General features: G+C 39.4%; 2 protein-coding genes and 1 long non-coding RNA gene across 4 annotated transcripts in view; 2 read left to right on the top strand and 1 right to left on the bottom strand.

Annotated features, from left to right (window-relative positions):
- dpysl5a (dihydropyrimidinase like 5a) overlaps window positions 1-10,135 on the top strand; it is a 17,489-nt gene extending 7,354 nt beyond the window's left edge. For both annotated transcript variants that reach the window (XM_034674455.1, XM_034674453.1), the window contains exons 3-13: window positions 842-1,000; window positions 1,541-1,720; window positions 2,268-2,336; window positions 2,476-2,520; window positions 2,983-3,058; window positions 3,899-4,055; window positions 4,154-4,295; window positions 4,518-4,660; window positions 4,788-4,995; window positions 5,333-5,501; window positions 7,559-10,135. In XM_034674455.1, coding sequence (XP_034530346.1) covers window positions 842-1,000; window positions 1,541-1,720; window positions 2,268-2,336; window positions 2,476-2,520; window positions 2,983-3,058; window positions 3,899-4,055; window positions 4,154-4,295; window positions 4,518-4,660; window positions 4,788-4,995; window positions 5,333-5,501; window positions 7,559-7,644 — 1,434 coding nt within the window. In that variant the 3' untranslated portion in view covers window positions 7,645-10,135. The remainder of the gene's footprint in view (window positions 1-841; window positions 1,001-1,540; window positions 1,721-2,267; window positions 2,337-2,475; window positions 2,521-2,982; window positions 3,059-3,898; window positions 4,056-4,153; window positions 4,296-4,517; window positions 4,661-4,787; window positions 4,996-5,332; window positions 5,502-7,558) is intronic.
- LOC117805867 lies at window positions 4,369-20,035 on the bottom strand. The gene is made up of 3 exons (XR_004629551.1): window positions 19,898-20,035; window positions 5,293-5,498; window positions 4,369-4,965 (listed from the first exon to the last, which is right to left on the bottom strand). It is a non-coding gene; the product is annotated as an uncharacterized LOC117805867 (long non-coding RNA).
- On the top strand, window positions 11,947-22,470 carry mapre3a (microtubule-associated protein, RP/EB family, member 3a). Its single transcript, XM_034674456.1, has 7 exons — window positions 11,947-12,218; window positions 16,583-16,711; window positions 16,793-16,938; window positions 17,056-17,212; window positions 18,980-19,122; window positions 19,231-19,383; window positions 21,059-22,470. Exons 2-7 carry the CDS (start codon window positions 16,591-16,593, stop codon window positions 21,125-21,127), a joined length of 789 nt encoding a protein of 262 aa, XP_034530347.1. The 5' UTR covers window positions 11,947-12,218; window positions 16,583-16,590; the 3' UTR covers window positions 21,128-22,470.

The raw sequence follows: 22,470 nt of genomic DNA, 5'->3' as shown, positions 1-22,470 counted from the left end.
CCTCTATTCGCTATCCTCGCCCCTCCCTCCTTCCCTCTCTCACTCTCTCTCCCTACGCTGCTCAAGAATCCATCCACAGACAAATGCAGATCAGTATCTGTTGCTATGGCTACCAGGGGGGCTGCTGCAAAGACTGCTGCAAAGCCTTTTCATTCTCTCCATTGTGCACAGAGACAATGGTTCTCAGACCCACGCCCCCCTCGTTCCCCCCTCCCACCGTCACACTCCTCCACTCTCTAGGGTCAGCTGACAGATGCTTGGTGAAGCATGCACTTATACACAGAATGCGCTCTGTCCTCCAGTTTCAGGATTATTAACAATAAATATAGTGTGTGTTTAAACATCTTCAGAGGATCAGAAGTGCTGATACAGAAAATAAACTCTTATTGCTGTAAACCCTTGTTGATTACACTGTGAGGGGGCAGTCACTCCTCTGCTATTACCACTGAAGGATTTATGTGTCCCTCAGCAGTCGTCTGCAAATAACCATAAAGATAGCAGTAATGGCAAATGAAGCTCTCGCTTTTATGCTTACAGCAGGAGCTGTGTTGATCAGTAGATTACAGTCCATTCAGTATTTATAGCTTTAATAAATCAGTGTGGGTTTATTGTTCATTTCAGTTAATTTAATCACGTGTTTATGTCCCTCACAGTCCACTTTTTCTGTAAAGGCATTCATAAAGTCAAAGGAAAGTCAGATTAATAACATTTACATACTTTCAGATTTCAATAGGAGAAGAAGTTCTTAGTAAAATTTAAAAAACACTTAGTAAAGAGTTTACTTATAGAACTTTTTCCCTCATTTAAAGTAACATAACAGCCCTTGTGTGCTCTTTTTTAGGCTGCTCTCGCCGGCGGTACAACAATGGTGATGGGGCACGTTCTGCCAGAGAAGAACGAGTCTCTGCTGGAAGCCTACGAGAAGTGCCGCAGCTCAGCCGACTCCAAAGCCTGCTGCGACTACGCACTGCACGTGGGAGTCACTTGGTGGGGACCCAAGGTACGCCAACGCTGAGATTTCATCTACATGTTATTAGTTTCCTCTTTCAATCATTCAGGGAAAAATAGCTTTAGTCTTAAACTGTTCACTTTGTGCAGCCAGTTCTGTTGAGGACTCTGTTTCTCACTCTTGTTTGAACTGACTCCAATTCCCAGAATGCTTTAGGATAGATTCCAGAGAACAGATGCTCCTTGTATATGAGGGTGAAGGCATGGAGAACTTTTCTGGAGAGGATTTTTGAAATGCCAGGACAAAAAGTTATGCATATATAAAAAAAATGTATAGAGCTGTGTTGCATTCTGGGTAACTGAGGCTGGAAAAGATCCATTTTTAACTGTTTAAAAATGTACCTACTAAAGGAGGAATAGAAATCTACACATCCACAAAAATAATTGAAGTAAACCACCAAGGGGCGACTTGTTCCTAAAATAAAAGCACACCACTCACTTTGTTCCTTCATTCAGACCTACATTATTCTCTGTCCAAGGAAATCTAGTTAGAGAGATTCAACTTATATTATTCACACTTTCCTTCCTGCAGGTGCGAGCTGAGATGGAGAAGCTGGTGAGAGACAAAGGAGTGAGTTCCTTCCAGATGTTCATGGCCTATAAGGACATGTTCATGCTAAGGGACAGCGAGCTCTATCAGGTGCTGCAGCACTGCAAGGACATCGGAGGCATAGCACGGGTCCACGCTGAGAATGGGGAACTGGTGGCAGAGGTGAGGGGGGAACATTTCACAGCTTTCACATTCATATATCTGTCTCAGTGGTAACAGTATAACCACAGACAGCTAAAGTGAATAAAAGGGATCATCTCTTTAGTAGCAACTGTCAGTGGGTGGGATATGATTGACAGTAAGTCAACATTTTTTCCTTGAAGCTGAAAAATGGTGAAGTGTAAGGATGTTAGTGACTTTGACATGAGCCAAAAAGTGATGGTTAGGCGACTGAGTCAGAGCATCTGCAAAAATGCTTCAGTGGAGAGTTCCCAGTCTGCAGTGGTCAGTGGTCCAAGGAAGCAAAAGCAGTAAACCAGCAGCAGGGTCATGGGCAGCAAAGACATAATGATGTTCCTGAGGAGGGATCAAACAGACGAGCAACTGGAGCTCTACTTAAAAAAACAACTCAACACTGGTTCTGACAGAAAGGGGTCAGAACACACAGTGCATCACAATTTGTTGCATATGGGGGCAGCATAGTGACAGACCTAGACCTTGCAGTGATTTGAGCCCACTTCATTCATGCTATTCTTTCTTCTCTTCCCAGGGTGCTAAGGAGGCGTTGGACCTGGGCATCAGTGGACCAGAGGGGATTGAAATTAGCCGGCCTGAAGAGGTATGATACTCTGGCTTATCCTAGACCCCCTCGACTAATATCTATTTTACACTCTTGTCAGGAGTATTAATACTAATTCTCTCACAATGTTGGTCTAGTTTCTATGTTATTATCTCACAGTCTTGTTGTGTCCTTACAGCTGGAAGCAGAGGCCACCCACAGGGCAATCACCATTGCCAACAGGGTGAGTGAGAGCTCTCTTTAGAACTGTAAATAAAGGTTTTTAAAAGTAAACTTAAGTCTGACCTTTTTAATCTGGCTTTTAACTTGGAGTAATTTGTTTTTAGCCCTGGACTGCATTGTTGGCATTGTTTTAGCATCATTTTTCTTTTATTCTATCTTACTTACTGTTATTTTTTTAATGATATTTATCTGATGTTATTTTGTTTCTTTTATTGTACAAGTTTTATTGATCTGTTTTTATTATATTACATTTTATTGTAATTATTTTGTTTTTAAGTATTTCAAAATGCTATCCCCTGTCTTGTTTTAGCCCTATATATAAATAAAAATGAGTTTAGTAGAGTATGACGTTAGTTTGCCTGTATTGCTTAGTTTTTTATTCTGTTATTGTGATGTTTCATGTGATGGGGTGCAAGTAAAGTAACCTGAACCTGTGTTTTTGTGTGTGTGTGTTCCCTGTCAGGCCAACTGCCCGATCTATTTGGTCAACGTGTCCAGTATGGCTGCAGGAGATGTCGTGGCTACTTCCAAGATGCAGGGTAAAGCCTATTTTCTGTTACAAATTACAAATTAGCATTGGGAATAACTTAAACATGAATAATGCAAATGAAATAAATGTGATTCATTAATTCAGGAACTGTTGGCTTGGATTTAACTACTAATGATAAAAGACAGGAAATACCTTTTGAGATGTGACTACAATCCAATAAACAGTTGCTTCATCAAAGTCCCTGAAAAAATTGGAAACATCCTGTAACCCCGATTAACACAATATGAGTACACTCACTTTTGGGAATGTGGAGAAGCACAGTTAGACCGCGCTTATATGCTGCACAGATAATCAAACATTTAACCTTTCTCAGAGAAAAATGGATCCTAAATGTCAAGACAATTGATTAGTATTTAAAGGTCCCATGGGGAAATTTCATTTTGTGCTGAATTATGCTCCTCCCAGTGGACAAAGTGGTACCTCTATCTTTTGGTTTATCTTGCTCTGTACATGTGTAAGTAGGTTTTCTCTCTCTATATATATATATACACATATATCTCTTTAACTATCTTTTTTTCAACAATCTTTGCAGTGGAAGTTTTGTTTTTAAAAAGGCTGCAGCTACCTGATAATCATTTCTCCTGGCACCTACCCATTAATAATGCTGTTTGAGCTTTAAGAACCAGGATCTAAGTCATGTGTTTCAGAGACATGTGTTAACGAAATGCTGGTTTTAAAGAACCCCCCACCAACACCACCACCAAATGGTGGAGCCATGCTTTCCTCGCTTAATCTTTTAATCTTTTGTTTGTGTAATCTCTTTTCAGACAACACTCTTTTCGCTATCATTTGATCCAGTGTGTGTCCTTACTGTCCTGTCTCAACACAGGTAAAGTGGTTCACGGTGAGACAACCACAGCTCACTCGGTGCTGAATGGCATGCAGTATTACCACCAGGACTGGGCCTACGCGGCTGCTCATGTCACTGTGCCTCCTCTCCGCCTGGATCCAAATACTCCCAATTTCCTCATGAGCCTGCTGGGAAAGTGAGGAACAAACAATGAAACCTTTCATTAAATGTCACAGACTTTTTAGCATTTCTGGTTCATACATATGATTTTCTTGTTGCTCTGTTCGGCTGCAGTGACACTCTGAACGTTTTGGCCTCTGACCACCGTCCATTCACCGTCAAACAGAGGGCCATGGGCAAGGATGATTTCACAAAGATCCCCCATGGGCTTCCCGGCATTCAGGATCGCATGAGCGTCATCTGGGAGAGAGGAGTGGTATGTGTAGTTCTTTGTTCCTACGTGGCTGCCAGAGAAATTCCTCAAATAGGTTCAAGTGTTTAGTCTTTTACTTATTCCACAGAAACTTTTGAATATGCAGCATGTTATCATCAGCATAGAGAGAAACAATGAAATGTATATTAAATGTGTAAATAATCTGCTGCTGTCGATGCATCCAGAAATTAAGATTACAACCTTTTTAATTGTTCTGTTTCACAGATTGGAGGCAAAATGGATGAGAATCGCTTCGTGGCAGTCACAAGCTCAAACGCAGCCAAGATCTACAACCTCTACCCGAGGAAAGGCAGGATCATCCCCGGAGCAGATGCTGATGTGGTGGTCTGGGACCCCGAGGGATCCAAGTATGAAACACAATCCGTCCATTCATCGACCGCCTCGTCTCGCTGCAGCTTTTATCTCAAGTCTCTGAGGCTGATGAGCTTTTTGTTGGATATAACTGGTTCATATGTTTCTCTCCTCTGTCTTCAGGACCATCTCTGTGGATAACCAGGTCCAAGGAGGAGATATAAACCTGTATGAAGGTCTCCGCTGTCATGGTGTGCCCATTGTTACCATCAGCCGCGGTCGTCTGGTTTATGAAAACGGCATGTTTACATGTGCTGAGGGCTCTGGGAAGTTTTGCCCCCTGAGAACATTTCCTGATTACCTTTATAAGAAGATGGTTCAGAGAGAAAAGGTATCAGATGGAAATGTGTGATCTAAACTTACTCAATATGCACACTTAATAGAACGCAGACAGGCTTAGCAACAGTTCTCATGCAAATCTGGCAACCAAATGTCTGATATGAAATAGAGGTATATGCCTCTGAGAGCAATGGATTACTTTTTTTGGCTTCTTATTTAGCTACAAATTTGCAACACATGATGTCCTGCCAATGCTTCATTTTCTGTGCACTCTAAAGTCATTTTATAAAGTTGGTGTAGAAGTATGCTTTTCTTAGCTCTGTTTATAAACCTGATTGTATGCACTCACTGTATGTGTAATATATCTGCGTATGTGCTTTGCCTCTCAGTGCCAGGCTGTGAAAGCTGTGGAACGGGAGCCCTACACAGGAGAAGTTGTAGCGCTGGCCAACTCAGGAAAGAGGGACTTGGGGGCTCAAGATCTTGACACTCCGACCCGCCCCTGCACCAGGCACGGAGCCCAGAGGGACCTCCATGAGTCCAGCTTCAGCCTGTCTGGTAAGAATCAACGCATCAATTCAGATATCAGAAAAAAAGATCCTTTCATATTTTGATCCCATGGTACCTGAAAACTGTTCTTGTTTTGTCTAGAGTGAGAGAGAGAGAGAGAGAGAGAGAGAGAGAGAGAGAGAGAGAGAGAGAGGCTGCATTACGTCACTCCCTTCTCAGCCTTTGAAAGATACTCTAATTGGCCTTGTGAGGGCGCCATATTTACAGTTGAAGCTGAAGCGTTGCTGCTTTGGTATGAAAAATTTAGGAGGATTACACAGGTTTAAACAGTATTTAAAGCTTTTCATAAGACGGATTAAAAAATCAAAGCACTTCCCAAAAAATGCTTTTTAAACCAAGGTATAAACTGCTTATATTATGTACTATTCTGCTCTATTCTCCATATTTACACATATTTACACACTTTCACTGAACACATTTTACAGTAGGTTTTAAAATATCATGTAAAAATGTAATTAGAAAAAGAGCAGAGGGATGGAAGTGGAGTATTTCTTTATATATGCAGACTTGACACATAGCACTCCAGGTTTCACAATTTAATTAGCAGCTTTGTATGATCTTTTTATTTTTATTTTTTTATTTTTTTCTCTGCTTTTTCTCTACATTATTTATATGTGTATGTATGTGTATGCATACGTATGCATGTGTGTGCATATGTGTGTTTGCATGTATATATATGTATTTATTTTATTACTTCTCTTCGTTTATTTTGTCATTTAAAATTTTTCCAACTAAAATTTTCTTCACGTGTTTTCTATTGATTTATTTATCTGTTTATTTTATTCATTTTATTTTTCATATTATCAATTTTATTTTATTTCACTTCACGTCTGAGCCCTTGTTTGATTGTATTTGTTTTGTCTTGTTGTTACATTAAAAAAGTTACAAATCAAATATTTAAAAAAAATAATAATAATAATTCATAGAATTTATTTAGCGCATTTCTAAGTACTCAAAGTTGCTTTACATAAGGTAAAACTAAAAATAAAACATATAGATAAAACAAAACAGAGACAGAGGTGGGGCGGGGGGAGAGGTCATGTGTTGTATGCTTTTTGGAACAGGTAGGTCTTGAGGTGGTTTTTAAATGATTGAAATGAGTCAGAGTTGCGGATGTGTGGAGGGAGAGAGTTCCAGAGAGTCGGGGCAGTGATGGCAAAGAAAAGAAAAAGAGCCAAGGTTGGGAATGAGATGCAAATAAGATTCAAGGCTAGATTTAAACTACAGGGCCCTTTCTCCCCATTTTCGCTCTGCAACAGTGTGCACTCTGCTTGAAGTCACACTCAAAGCTGAATGATGACGCTCACTTCATCGGGGTGGATGGATCAGATTCAGTTACAGACTTTTGGACAGTGTCTCCCCACTCTCCTGTGGAGGCAGGAACTTTGTGTAACCATGGTTTTGTCACATAAATTATAAGCAGTTTACATAAATAACCATTTAGCACACTTACAAAAATCTCTTCACAGTATGAGAAACACTCTTAAGTGGGCACTTTATTATTTTCAATCTGATGTTTATAATCTGTATATTTTTTGTAAATAACTTATAAATTCAAAACACTTTATAATAGATAATTTGCATTATTGTATTCTTGCTAAAATAAGTTTCCGTATGTGTGAGTTAAAACATGTAACTTAGATTTACAGTTATCCAGCATCAGTGCAGACTCACTGTTAGAGGTTTTAACAACCCACTCCCACTCCCACTCACCATGCAAAGGTCTTAGACGGCAATGTGGCAGACCCTCCCCGGGAATGAGTGAACAGTGAGGAAGTGTGTAGGGAGAGGATATATTATCTTGAGGATGTAAATTGGAAAAGCCCTAAATGTTACGTCCTGTAACCAAGAATGGTTTGAGAATCATTTCAAACAGACCAAAAACAACCCCCCAAGTTTTTAAACGTGGCTTATATCCCTCTGAAAGTGATCAACAGTTAAAAGAACCCTTTACAGAAACTATGGCCAAGCTGTAAACTGTAAACATCACTTCATGTGCCTCACGTCTGAACTCGTGCACATGATCTCTCCCTCTGTCGCTCCAGGTGCCCAGATCGATGACAACATTCCAAAGAGATCCTCCGCCAGGATCCTCGCTCCTCCTGGAGGAAGATCCAGCGGGATCTGGTAACCAATCAGACGGCCCTTCCATGAAGCAGAGGAATGATTCCTGAGGGAAACACACGGCTGACTTGTTTGTCTTTCTGGAAGCTTAGAATGTGTGTGAGGTAATGAAGTCATGTTTTTATTTGTTTTCAACTCAGCACAGTTACTATTAAGACTGTAGTACATCAAACTGTATCACATTGCCATGATATTATTTGACTATGGATCAATATTGGACTGTTATAGATACAAAACTTCAGTCAAATGTTAACCAAATGTAAGCAGCAAGTTGAATCGAGTCGTCAATGGATTACGTAAGGGGAAATATCTTAACGATAGTTTTAGGAATATGAAGATGAGTCATGGTTTTTATGATGCGATTGTGTTACCTCACTGTAAATTACAATTTTGCACTTGTATCATGTTCTATTTAGATGCCTTTTTACATGATTTAATGTCACAAATATTCACTAATGTCTTTTTACTGCAGGCCATGGGGATTGAAATGTAATAAATTATTACAAGGGTGTCAGCATGACATGACAGATTTTCTTACTTGCTTTGGCTCAATTATCAAATGACAGTTAAAGTCTTCAAAACAATGTGAAATTATTCATGACACTTTTTTACTCAGCACAGCTGAAAGAACACTTTTAATGATCTGTTAACATATGTAGAAAAATGAAGGACAGTTGTTGACATCATAAATAATCATTCATTGTGTGTATGCATTTTGTGATTAAGACCAGGGTTGTGCGCGTTTAGTTGATTATTATAAAACATAATCTTGCTAGTCATCACCATCCTGATGTAAACAAGCAAAGAGTGCATCTTGTAGTGCCGTGCAGTTTGGCAGCATTTTGATCTATGAAATGAAGATAAAGTTGTGTGTAAGCGTCAGAGTGATAACAAGCACAGACATGTGGAAGCTAACATGCATTGAAGACTGAAGGCTTGTGGTGCTAGCTCTGCTAACTGTTAACCGCACTCTGCAAACCAATTTGTCATCGTTCACCCGCAGACTCTGTGATCCCATGTTTAATGACTTGGGCTCAATTTCGATTGTTTTCAGGGTCTTTTCTAACCTTTAGACTGGTCAGCTAGTGGACATTTCAATTTCCGTTCAAACAACTAGGAAATTAGCCGCTGCAAAAAATCCAGGCTGTAGTGTGTCCTCTGAAATTCAAAATTCTTACTTTGAGTAAATCACTTTTAAAAACTTTCCATCAAATTGTCAAAATCTCAAATCAAGTTCATGGTCTGGGCAGTTTTTTGTGAATTTGTGTTTTTTCCCCATCACTGTAATGCGTAAGCTTTTTAACAGTCAAAATCACACAAAATGAGGTTAAAGAAATGTGTCATTTTGGTGCCACCCACTGACACAAAAACCTCATTAACAGATGAATTAAAGATTTTTTTATGACCAACAGCCTTTTGTGAGATACAGATAGTGTTTTGCTGCATATGAGCTGTTGAGAGAAACCTATCTGGAGTGCTAACAACTTTAAAAATGTCTTGAGAAATGTGCCAAAGCAATTGAGAAAAGCTGTCAGTAAAAAAAAGGATTTAGTTGCAATTGACCAATTGAAAGATATCTGAATGCAAGCTATGCTTTTTTATCTGTTTATTTATTTTTTTTATATTGTATTATTTGTGTGTATATTCCGTTAATGCTACTGTGTAAGATTTAGTTCCTGGTAAGAATGAAGTCTTTGTTGGCCAGTTCTTAATCATCAGATTAGCATTTCTGATCATGTTTACAGCCTTATAGCAGAATAGACTTCTGTTCCACCCCCACCAAATGTGAATGAACCTCTGCTGTGTGTACTGTGCATGGTAGCATAGTTAGTTCTACTGTTATTAGCACTGATGTTGCTCGTGTAACGCAGCATTCTTTTGTGATCATATCAATTTTTCACAGACAGCAAAAAGTCTCACCCAAACTGCCTTTTTTTCTCACTTGAGAACACAAGATACCCACAAACACACCGTCTCATACTGCCGGTACAGATCACAACATGTTGATCGCTGGTGTTACTTCAAGTGAGGACATTTTTTCTGCTTTAACGTAAAGTTAAAATGTTCCTCTGATGTAACACATCACTGTGAAGCTTACAGAGAAGGTGGGTGATCCTCTTTAGCATTTGCAGCAAAGCACTGATACTACTGTTGTCTTTTAATGTTTGTTTTTAGTTACAGAATTTGTCTTGTGAATACTTGTTTCAGTGATTTCTGTTGGTTTTAGTCAACTCTACATTACGAGCAGGAGTGCACACAAGATTTTGACCATGTTTAGACTGTTCAGAATATTATCCTGCGACGATAAAGGCCTACATCGTGTTTGATTTCTTAGACAGGTTTTACCTTTTTATGTTTAGCAACTTGGGTGAATTTTGTGTCCCTCCTCCCTCCCAAACGTACACTGGTGCTGAACACATTGAATTCTTTTTATCTCTTATTTGTCTCGCAGCTTTTTATCACATGATTTGAGTGCAAATAAACCACAATGAAATCTTCAACTGACTCCTGTGTCTGCTTGCCAACTCTGTGGTGCAAAGTACTGCATTTACTTAATGTAGGCCTATTTCACTTTTTGTAATTAAATGCTACTTCATACTTATCTATATTCTGAGGGAAATACTGCACTTTTGTAACTTCAATGCATTTACTTTGCAGCTGGGGTTATTCACAGCCTGTGGTTTCAGGCGTTTTGCCTTGTGACCTGTAACAGAAATACACTGTTTGGTGTCACATTTCAAATTGTCAGTTGACTCGCCAATGCGCAACTTTATTCCTGTGTTCATTTTCAAATGTAGGAGGTTTTTTTTTTAGATATCTGACTGTTGGTAAAATGGGTAAAAACATCGTATATACTTTATTAGACCTTATTTATTATTTATACATAACCCTATTTCCAAAACAAGACGAGGTGTAAACTGGTAATAAAAGAGATTTTAATGGTTTCCAAAACATTTACACCATTTATTTGACAGAAAATATTGCAAAGACAACATATCAAATGTTGATACAGATTTTTTTTTATTTTGAGAAATAAATGCCCGTTTTAATATGGATTTAACTTGTTTGCAGTTTTAGGCTTAGGAACATTATTCTGAAGCTGTTGAACTTTTTGTTCACACAGTCTCTCACAGAATGATCAGCTCCTCCAGTCTTTTCTGCTGTGAGACTCAGCCTTTCTGGAATGCCCATCTCATGCCCAGTCATGTTACTACTCCCTCCAGTTTGTGTGTTTGTTTATTTATCTGTTTATAGTATTACACTACCTTTAAGCATTTTGTTCAGTATTCTGTCCCTACTTTTTTAAACATGTTTAGCATCATACTTCTGAGCATGTGTTTTATAAAACAATTAAAACTATTCAGCTACAAGATTTGATTTTGTTGTCTTGCACTATTTTCAATTAAATGCTCGATTTAATTGATATTCAAACCATTAACATCTGTTATCAACAGTTTACATGGCATCCAAACTGTTGGGATTATAGTTCTATTTTCTCCTACCAACATCTCAAAACAGTAATTTTTTAATCTTAGGAGGGAGGTGCCCTGTTGAGCTTCATTTACATCATTGTTGCAATACAAATAACAAAGTAGTCAGTCAACTACTTTGATAACTGATTAATCATTTCAGTTTGTTTTTTTCAAGCAGAAATGCAGAGCAGTTTCTTGCTTTAGCTTATTTAATATTTAAAGCTGCTGTTGGTAGGAATGGTGTAAAAAAACATCACTTTTTTTCTGCTGGGTTTGGAGAAAAGGTCATAATACCCATCTGTACTCATCTGTAAGTGCAGTAATTTGAGACTATTGCGAAATCTCTGCGTTTTCCAATGCCTTTGTATCAAGCAATGTTATTATTCCCCTCGTTCCCGTTATGACGGACCAATCAGAGCTAATCTCCAATCCTCTGTCCTGATTGGTTAAGGGGCAGCCCCTACTACGTCCTCCGATTGGTTATGAGTCCGGCACTATTATGAGTGCACACGCAGAGGAAATCTGGTTGGGAGGGATAGTGTTGACATTTGAAGTCCCTCTCTCTGAACAGATGTTTACCCTGTGACTACCAACCGCAGCTTTAAGTTGAGGCTATAATGACATTTGGATTAAATAATTAACAGATTAATCAAGGTAATACCTGGTAGATTAATCAATTATCAAAATAGTTGTCTGTTGGAGGCCCAACTGTGGTACGAGCAGTGATCTTAATGCTTCCTCCACCACTGCTGACATTTGTTATCCAGCAGCTGATAAAACTCTCAGATAAAGCATTTTTTGTGCAGCCTGACCTCACTAAAACCTCAGCAAGCAACAGGCCTAAAATCCCAACCAGACACATCATGTGTCTCTTAGCTGGAACAGGCCAAAGTCCTATTTATAATGAACCTTTAACAGCATGGAGTCGGGCGCATGCGCCGTAGAAGCTGGATTGTTGCAGCCCCAGACAGGGCGGCCCGTTACCAAGCACTGCACCGCGCGCAGGGTCTGGCAACGACGACAACAGCAGCAGCAGCAGCAAGCAGCGAGCATTGACAGAGGGAATACAGCCAGCGTGATCACAACAACACAGACACTCCTGAATACAGTGAGTATGATTATGATATGAACCGCTGTGTCTCGTTTGTTCCTCCTTTTGTGCGTGTGTTTTTTTATTCCCACGCAGCGGGGCTTTAATTCCCCGTGCACTGACAGAGGTATTCTGGGAGGCCTGCAGAGAGAGAGGGGGCCGCTGGAGGAGAGCAGCACCAGCGTTGCGGCTTTTTAACCAAAAGCAAAACGGCTACATTTATTGTTCTCCACTCGGGCTTGAAATGTCAGCCCCCCGCCCCTTTATCCACGCCAGATCTCGGGTGCTTTTTGCTCTGAATTTGCTGCAGTCGTTGTGGGAGCTTTAACACAGGCCTTGCAGATTTTTTTTTAGGGAAAAGATTGGCTTCTCTTATCGATGCAATAATCCATATTTATCAGAAATCACACCCACTGAGAGGTCCATTTATGGAGCTGTATGCGCATGCTTGCTTTATAAAGGGTTTAATTTCTGGGTTTCTAAGTTGTAATCATGTAATTGTAAGCTAGCAAAAGCCCCATGGGAGGCTGCTGGTGTAATGCACGCTGCTGCTGAAGGTGCATTCTCACTCTTATCAATCACCAGAAATCACTGCTTAGTTACACCGTCTCTAACCACTCATTAATACTGGGACATTTAAGGACATGTAGTGTCATTTCTTCTCTCACTGTCAGCAGCATGCACACAGCCATGTCTGACCTTATCACCATCATTTCTCAGCTTATTGTATCAATGTGCATTTTTTACTGCAGGGGATGTCAAGGTGTCTCAGGCCTTATCTGGTGGCATGACACCGCTGGAAGGTATTAGCCAGGCAAGCAAAGTGAGCACAGTCAAGGCTGCAGCTGCCAGATGTGTAAAGCTGCTCACAAACATCAGGGTATTTCTGTGTAATCTAGAGAGGGGGATTACGCTCACAACACATCTGTAGATTAAAACTGAAACTAAAGATGCCTCTCAGTGTATTTCTAAAAAGAACAGGGGTAACCAGTCTCAATCTGCAATAACGGGTCTGCTTTAGCTTGATGTTTCTAATATAGTGTAATATAGTGTTTTGTTAGTCTTGATATTGTCTGCCTGTGTTTTGTTAGTCTTGATATTGTCTGCCTGTGTTTTGTTAGTCTTGATATTGTCTGCCTGTGTTTTGTTAGTCTTGATATTGTCTGTCTGTGTTTTGTTAGTCTTGATATTGTCTGCCTGTGTTTTGTTGGTCTTGATATTGTCTGCCTGTGTTTTGTTAGTCTTGATATTGTCTGCCTGTGTTTTGTTAGTCTTGATATTGTCTGCCTGTGTTTTGTTAGTCTTGATATTGTCTGCCTGTGTTTTGTTAGTCTTGATATTGTCTGCCTGTGTTTTGTTAGTCTTGATATTGTCTGCCTGTGTTTTGTTAGTCTTGATATTGTCTGCCTGTGTTTTGTAATTGTCTAATGTATGATTTGTAGCTGTCAGGTTTTAAAGTCTTACTGTGTCTGGGTTGTGTACCTGCCGTGGGACTACGGATAAAATTTAGCATCTGTGCTAAGTCCGGTGCATTTACATTGATGCTCAATGCATTAATGTTGATTAATGTGCATTGTCCCAACTCAATAAACAAATGAATGAAAATGAAATGAAATATGAGAAGACAAGAAAAAAGAATAAACAACAAGAAAAACAACACTTCTAATTCTTAGGATAAGGGAAAAGGATGAAGAAGGGGTGTCATTATGAACATTGTAGTTTCACACATTTGACAGATAATCCTGACAGTTCAGAGTAGGTAATGTTAGAGTCTCAGATTGTTGTATAACACAATATATGAGTCCCTACAACTCCAACAGTTGGTCATAAATCGGCACAATGCCACAAAATTAGTCAGCATCATTTTGTTCTACTAAGAGACAGAAAGCAAAGGTTGCAGGAATGCTCTTACTCCACCTCTTCTGTTTGAGGATTAGCTGTTAATCTGTCTGATGTGATAGTAATATGAGGATTTCTGGATTTGGAGCCATGGATGTGACGAAGGTAGTGACAGGTATAGGATTTTAAAGGTGCTTCAACTATCCTAGAATACATCATGATTTTCTGGTATCATGATTTTATGGTTATTTTAATTATTATTTTTAGTTCATGATCAGACTCAATATCTCTTATACCACTATTACATTGGAACCTACTGTCTTGGATTATCAAATGTACACAATATGATAACAGTCAATTTTCCTGACATACTATATTGTAAAACCTTACACCACTGCAACCCAAACCATGACAGACATCTCCAGATATGTTTTGAAAGTCCTTACAGACATTTCCTTTATTTCTGGAGTACTTCAGAAACGTATCTTCAGATTACCGAGCGATCAAAGTACCAGTTAGCTGCAGACGTGGAGTGTCTGTATCAGTTATGCATTCTTTTTAAGTCCTGGATGTCTGGTAGGTTGGATAAAGATTATGTGGAGGATCAGTGGACGGGGCAGAGAAGGACATGGCAGGCAGCTCGGGATATGTTGAAAGAAGTTAGAGAAGGTTCCAGTTGATTACATGATAAGAGCAATCAGTGTGTATCTATATATACACAGTCGCAAATCTGAGACAGTAGAGGTGAACAGTGGGAAGTATCCTGATCAGTTTAGAGACATTGTTCTTTGACCCAACAGTTCAACTAAGTCCTGCTGAACGTTTTGAGAGTGAGCTAAGAGACAGAGAAAAACATTAGACTTGAATGGCCATTATTATTGTATGTATGGGTGATATTTTATTTGATTGGTGGAGCATGAATGGAAAAACTTATACAAATACTTCTACCAGTGAAATGGCAAGAATCAGATCCTCCCTCTACTGATGAATGGACTGAAATAATACATGTAATATTATTATAGGAAGACTGATGTTTTCCCTCAAAGTTCAATGGGAAAGAGTTTGGACCAAGATTCAGGAAAACTTATAGGGCCAGATTTATTTAACAATAGAGGACTTGGCATAGTGTCAGGTTTAAGTGAGTATACAGTGAGATTTGTTATTCTCTTGCGTCTTTTAGCTTTGATTTTAATTCAACTTTTCTCCTTCCTTTAACCATTCTAATGTGAATGCTTCTCAGGTTCATTCATTTGTAAATACAAGGGATATATGCATTTAGTTGAATAAACGATTAAACATCGTCACCTCTGCTAGTTGGCACCAGAATTACTATTTATAAATTATAATCATTTTTATTGTAAGCCTGAAATGTTGGTCACACTAGCTTGGACTAAAGCTCCGGTTAATACCACTGTGCCTGTTTGTACAGATGGCAGATGGCATCTTGTAGCGTGTTGCAGTTTGGCAGTATTTTGATAAAGAAAATGAGGATAAAGTTGTATGGAGGCTGTGTCTAGTTAAACTGACATATGGCCACTTGACTGGAGCAATGTCTAACATGCACAAACATGTGGACTTTAAGCTGCAACAAGGACTGAAAGCTGGTGGTGCTAGCTCTGCTATTGTTATACACACTCTTCAAACTGATCTTTCATTGTTTACCACAGACTCTGTGGTGTGTTCAGTAAATTGCACTCAATGATGACTGTTTTCTGAGTGCTGTCTGACCTTTAAACAGGTTGGTTAGTCTGAATTTAAATTTACCTTTAATCGGCCAAGAAATGAGTCACTTTGAAACATCCCTTGTAAATACTTGAAAAGAATGTCATTTAAAATGCACTGCTATTCTGATTTCTATCTCTATTTCCATTTTCTTTCTGCTTGACGTCACTCACTCTTATTCTGAGGTCTCCTTAAGCCTTACAGAGTCAAATGAGATTGTCAGCCACAAGATTAGTTATTTCTTCATGCTGAATTTAAGTGACTGTGTGTTCCAGTTTTTTAAATGGAGAAACTCTACAACCAGGGCTTTGCTAGGTTAAAGAGCAAAACAACTATGAACAGGGTTTAATGTTTACACCAGTGTGTGAATGTTTCACTGCTCTTTGAGGACAAAATAGTTCAACTGTGTGCCCATTTAAGTGATTCAGGCATTTAAGGGACACCAGAGCACACATCCTGACACCAGGGCTGTAATGGGTAACGTCACACTGGTTACCTTTTGTAAGCTAGCTAATGGTGATAAAAAAAAGTTCACAAAGTTTTGTTTTTATGTCACAGTTAATAATGTTATGTAATTACAGATCAATACATTATATCATCCCTCTGTACTCCATTCATTTGCTTCCTCAATAAATAAATGCTTTGGCAAGATACATTACGGCAGGGATTTCATCCAAAGGTGGCACCAATGAAAACTCCTTACTGCACCTTTAAATGTGCATGATGTTGTTGTTATACTGGGCCTGATTTAAAGTGAGTGTTTTTCCTAAATGAAGAATGTAAACTATGCTCTCATTGTTTCCTTTTGTTGTTTGTTTTAGGAAGGGTGATGGCAGTAAATGTGTACGCCACCTCTGTCTCCATTGACAACCTCAGCAGACATGACATGCTGGCATGGGTCAATGATTCTTTGCATCTCACCTACACCAAGATCGAACAGCTCTGTTCAGGTAAAGCTTCAATCAAATGCAGTTCAACAAGAAACAAATCCAAACGTGTCAAACAAGCTGTTGTGTGTTTGTGTTTTGCAGGAGCGGCATACTGCCAGTTCATGGACATGTTGTTTCCAGGTTGCATCCTCCTGAAGAAGGTCAAATTTCAAGCCAAACTGGAACATGAATTTATACACAACTTCAAAGTTCTTCAGGCAGCTTTCAAAAGGATGAGTGTCGACAAAGTCAGAATGCTTTTAATCATATTACTATGCATTCCATTATTCTGTGTTTTCCCTTCTTAAATCATATGACAGTAGTGATTAATATCACATGAAGCTATTCCTGTTTCCATCCTCCAGATTATTCCTGTAGAAAAGCTCGTAAAAGGGAAGTTCCAGGACAACTTTGAATTTGTGCAGTGGTTCAAGAAATTCTTCGACGCCAACTACGACGGGAAGGAGTACGACCCTTTAGTAGCCAGACAAGGGCAAGACGTGGCCCCTGCCCCCAACCCAGGTGATCACTTTATCCACAGACCAAAGAGAAACACAGGTAAACCAAACATTTCCCCTCTGCTGCACGGTCTTCCTGAGCTTTGGATGGCTCAAACGCGCTCCCTGCTAGCAAGTGGTGTGAGCAGCACGATTCACAGAATGACCGCTGTCCTATAAGATCCATCTCACTGCCCCAGCACTCACAAGCAACATGACACTGTGTAGGTATGACTGAGTCACTGGTGGAATTGCAGGAATCACCACAGTGAATTCTTGGATGCAGCATCATTGGGGTTGGAAATGCACTACATGCAAACCCACTGATAACTTGCTTTTCCAATTCTGATTGATCGATCAGTGATGGCAGAAGAATTATTGAAATATTTTCAACAGTGTCCTGCATCAAGCAGCTGATGCAACACTGTCAGGTCTCCATCTCTCTCTGAAAGCTGGACTGCTAAACATAAGAGTTTGGCCCTGTTTACACCTTGTATTACCATATGTTTCACTTTTTAGGATCCCCATGAGGTACCACAGTTCACCATAGGCTTGAGTCTTGTGTTAACAGTGACAACCATTAAAATCTTTGTTTTTTTTTAAAGCTGATCTAAAACAACTGGTCACCCTATGCTTATGCCAGAAAATACTCAATGATGTAATCTAGGAATGCACAGTGTGGATGTGTTTTTAGCTGATATCAGTAACCAACAATTACCTAACTCTTATGGTCGATACTGACAAGAAAACCAATTCATGTTTTACATGTTTGTGAAGTTCATAATGTGTGGTCCATGCAAACCTAATGGTAAGAAAGGCAAAAGTGAAGACGCAAGCATGGATATTAAAATTCTATACTTAACCAATTCTAACCGACATCACTATTAACAGAAAAAAAACCTACACATTTCTAACTCTTCAATTGCAACCATCAAAAGTAGCTTTCAAGTAAAGTGCATCCCTCGATACTAAGTGTAAGCCACTACTCTGCCAAACTAAGCATGCTTACTCCCAAAAAGGGGCGGGGCCACAACTTTAGGGGAAAGTACTCGGATGAGCTGCTCTCTTCTAATCACACTGCTAAGAGATTGTTGCCTTTTGCATCCATCCCCTTGAGTTGTCTGTTTGATTTGACCTTGCTCTTAGATGTCTTCATGTCTGTATTTAGACCTGTCTACTTGTGATCTGGTCCCCCTGGACACATGGTGAAACCAGGTGTAAACGGGTCTTTGTCTTATTTTACTAACAATAGCAACCTCTGCCAGACCAGCATTGCTTTGTCTGTGTGAAAGCTTTTTGCTTGAGAATCATGGCAAGCAATCTAATTTGATTTGTAGTGTGTAGTAAGCCTGCTTCAGGACTTTGTCACTGTAAGCAGTGTGATTATTGCAGGCAAAGTGACTGCACTTATTTAAAAACTCTGATAATGCATGTTTTGTAGCACCTCTGCTGTAGCACTTATAGAGGTTTGGAGGGACATCTATCTTTTCTTTAAAAGTTTAACTCAGTTATTTCAAATTTCATCATTTTTAAAGCGCTTTTCTTTTTTTAATTGGGTTTTCTGAAATCTGACAATTATTCTTTGTGTCCTTTATACCACTTTTCTGTAAAACAATTTGAAAACCTCTTACAAACACAGAGTATCAAAGGCGCAACATTATGCTATAATCTTATATCAGCTCTCTATAATGTGCTATGCCCATTGCCACAAATGCTACAAAGCCAAAATATATGCACTTCATCCCTTGTAGTTCAAATAATAATGTCATGGGTCATCTCTGATCATCTCCAGGACCACAGAGAACGTCTCCAACAGTTCCCAAAAACATGCCAACACCACAGCGGGTCCAACACAACACTCCAGCTATGAGGAAGAACCCATCTTTGTCTAGAAACGGGGGGAGTGACGCTGAGATCATGGAGCTAAATCAACAGGTAGAAATACTGAGAGAGAAGCTGTACTCAGAGATAAAGGCTACACTACAATAAGGAGCAACAATATTGATACTAGCTTCCTCATGTCATGTTTCTTTCCTTTCACAGTTGATGGAGTTGAAGTTGACCGTTGACGGACTAGAGAAGGAGAGAGACTTCTACTTCAGCAAACTACGGGACATTGAGCTTATCTGCCAGGAACATGAGAGTGAAAACAACTCTGTCCTCAGCAAGATAATCGACATTCTCTACGCAACAGAGGTATCTATTCATCATCAGCACTCATTCAGATCTGCATGTTCTTTAACCAGAGTCAATTACCATTGATCAGATGCAGTGTCATACTAATAGAATTTGATGGTGTGCAGCAAGCAAGGGTGAGGTGCAGAGGCAAATACTCATGTTTCGTTTGTATTGCTGTGCCTGAAATGTGGCCAGGTTGATGTCACTCATTGTGGAGCATTAAAGCTGGTGAGCCAATACTCTGTTGTTTAATTTCTGCTGGCATCAGTTGAAGCAGAGACCCTGAAAACAGTGTTTCTGGTTTAGAAGTATTACAGCGGGTAAGCTAATTAGTTTAGCCAAAGATTTTCATTCCGCATTCAATCAGGGCAGATGGCTCTCTGTGAATTAGTCTGGTTCTGCTCGTGGTTTCTACCTGATAAAATGAAGTTGTCCTTGCCACTGTTACCAAGCGCTTGCTAACTGGAGTGAAAATGTTGTGTATCAAGTGCATAAAATGGACAAAATGCAAATGAATAAACAAAAAGCTTACTGATGGGAGTCAAAGGGTGGCAGTGTAGAACATATCCAAAAGTGAAAAACCAAAAGGGTCCAGCAAAAGTTGTAAAGTAAGACAAATAGAGTCACATGTAAACATCCACAGAGGGAGCAGGAGTGCAGGGACAAACTGGCAGAGACACAGGAGAAGACAAAGACTTAATACACAGGGCTAAATCAGGCACAGGTGAGACCAATCAGACACAGGTGAAAATAATTAGGGCGGAGTTTATGATAAAAAAAGGTGGGAAAATAAACAGAGGAATAAAGTAAAGCTATATATGAGAGAGAGGGAGGAAAAGTACCCCAGGAAATAACAACTCAACAACAACACTAATAAATAATTCAACAAAACATAGAATATGACAGGTCAATTTGAATAATATCACAAAGAGAGTGTCATAACATAATTAAGATTTAATTATGAATGAAAAACTGAATTGATTGACATCCCAGTTAAAGTTGATTTTTCACATTTAATTCATGATGGAAGAAGTACCCAGCTGTGCTCGTTTTAATGTCAACTGCAGTTTGTTATGTGTGTTGACTGTGTAAAAAGATGGCTAACACACCTCCATCACCTCCTGTAATACCTGTCTTTTTCATGGTTCAAAACACACATTTCATTTTTCTATTAATTGGGAAAGATTAATTGGCCTACAGTCTGCAACATAGCAGCTGAAGCAGATACTCGGGGTTGTAGAAAGTTCAATGACTCAATCGTGACATTATCTCCTTGCTACGTAGCAACAAATAACTAATTAAAAGTAAACTTCTCAAAAAGTTGAACTCTGCAGCATAAATCAGTATGATAACTCTAATGATAATGACAGAAACCATGTTGTGAAAAATGTATTTGATGTCAATTTTGATCTTGAATTTTGACCCGTGTTCCATCTGTCAGTCAGCAGGGGGAGTTCTTAGCATTTTGGCTTCACTTTGGGAGAACAGTACTCTGAATACAAACTTATTTAGTATGTTTTTTTCTTTATAAATGGAGCGCAAACCCAAGGAAAACGTTCATTTTTTTCAGGAAAAACTCAAAGATTATTTTCTTTAGTTGAAGGACAATCTGTTTGGGTTTCGACCTCAATCAGGAAACATTTTTTTACTGTTAACAGAAAATGAGCAGAAACCTTCTCCTCTTGTTTTGCAGGAGGGTTTTGCGCCTCCTGAGGATGAAGAGCTCGATGAACAAGCCCACTTGGACCAGGATGAATACTGAACTCTTCATGCCCCTCCTCCCTGACTCTACATCTTCCCTCTCCTTTTCTTTTCACCCTCATTTGTTTTCTACTCTGCACGCTCTATAAATACCCACCATTACCCCGGTTCTCCGTCTGTCTTTTCCTTTCTTTCTCATATGTATATCTGTTAGTAACCTCCCCCCCTATCCTCCCTCTGGCCGTCTCTACACAACTACACTTCATCATCGGTCGCTGCTCCTCCCTGCCTCCACTTACACAAGTACAATAACAGTAATCTTTGTCTCCCAGTTATTTCAGCATGAGTAACGCAGATATTTGAGCCAAGCCTGGCATGGAGGTTGTGATGGCAAACCAGTTATGGTGGATTTAAAGTCTGTAAATATTAGTGACATTGTGATTTCTGTGAGAACAATGTCTCTGCTCGTTCTGGAGTTATTTATTTGCCTTTTGTGCGCTGTGATTCTTCTATTAGAGCACTGAACAACGCTGCTCCAATGTGCCATTAGGTCACTCCCAGAGCTACTAAAACTGTAACTAAGTGACTTTTTAATAGCAATTTCTTATTTATTTAACTTATATTTCATTTAGATTAACTTTCTGTAGCATAAATTGGTGCAAAACCTACTGTACAAGAATTGAACGCTGAGGCCATGTGTGTTATATCAGTTACAGTTTGCGCGCGAGTCAGGCTTTGAGTTAAGTTTTGTTCTGGTGGGTTCATGGCATGTAGAAAAGCTGAAGGAAACTTGGTGCAATGACTTAAGGCGTATGATCAGTGCTCCACGATTATTCATCATTGATCAGCAACATATCTGAGCATGAGAATGTTACACATTGACTGTGAATGAGTGATATTTTGTAAATGTATTTTGTGTGGAGATTTTGTCTGATGTCGCACGATCCTGGTTACTTACCGTCGTATCTTTAAGGCCAAAATGCAGGAACCTTTGAGTTTAAAATTTAGAGGTGGGAAAACCACCTGCAGACTGACAATATGGTTATAGATTGTAGCAGTTCTGATGTGTTATACTAAAATACAAGGGAGCCCAAAACTGAATTAATATAGACCCTTAATCACATGACAGCTTTTGTCATGTTTCCCCTGCAAACTCTTTTTATTTGCTGTTAGGGTTCCCAGTGTGTATGAGTTGTAGTTTGAAAGTCTTTATAAAGAGATCTGTGACCGCTTGGTCAACATAAGCATCCAGTTAAACCAAGGAAGCCTCCTTGTCCTTCCCCAGCTTTTTTTACTTTGCGAACTGGCTGTCGTCTGCTCTGGAACTTGCATTCATTGATCATGTAAACATCTACAAAACACTCATATTCTGAGTTTTGAATAAATAAACAGTTGTGAAATAAA

This window comes from Notolabrus celidotus, chromosome 22 (assembly GCF_009762535.1).
Source record: "Notolabrus celidotus isolate fNotCel1 chromosome 22, fNotCel1.pri, whole genome shotgun sequence".
Classification (NCBI taxonomy): Eukaryota; Metazoa; Chordata; class Actinopteri; order Labriformes; family Labridae; genus Notolabrus; species Notolabrus celidotus.
Note: the sequence above shows the minus strand (reverse complement) of the source record. Positions and strands in the feature narration are given on the sequence as shown.

Bases quoted from the DNA above. Each gene is read 5' to 3' on its own strand.
- mapre3a (XM_034674456.1), top strand. From the start codon at position 16,591: ATGGCAGTAAATGTGTACGCCACCTCTGTCTCCATTGACAACCTCAGC. The intron at 17,213-18,979 runs GTGATCACTTTA...GATCATCTCCAG, and splicing joins GGCCCCTGCCCCCAACCCAG to GACCACAGAGAACGTCTCCA. The intron at 19,384-21,058 runs GTATCTATTCAT...CTTGTTTTGCAG, and splicing joins ACATTCTCTACGCAACAGAG to GAGGGTTTTGCGCCTCCTGA.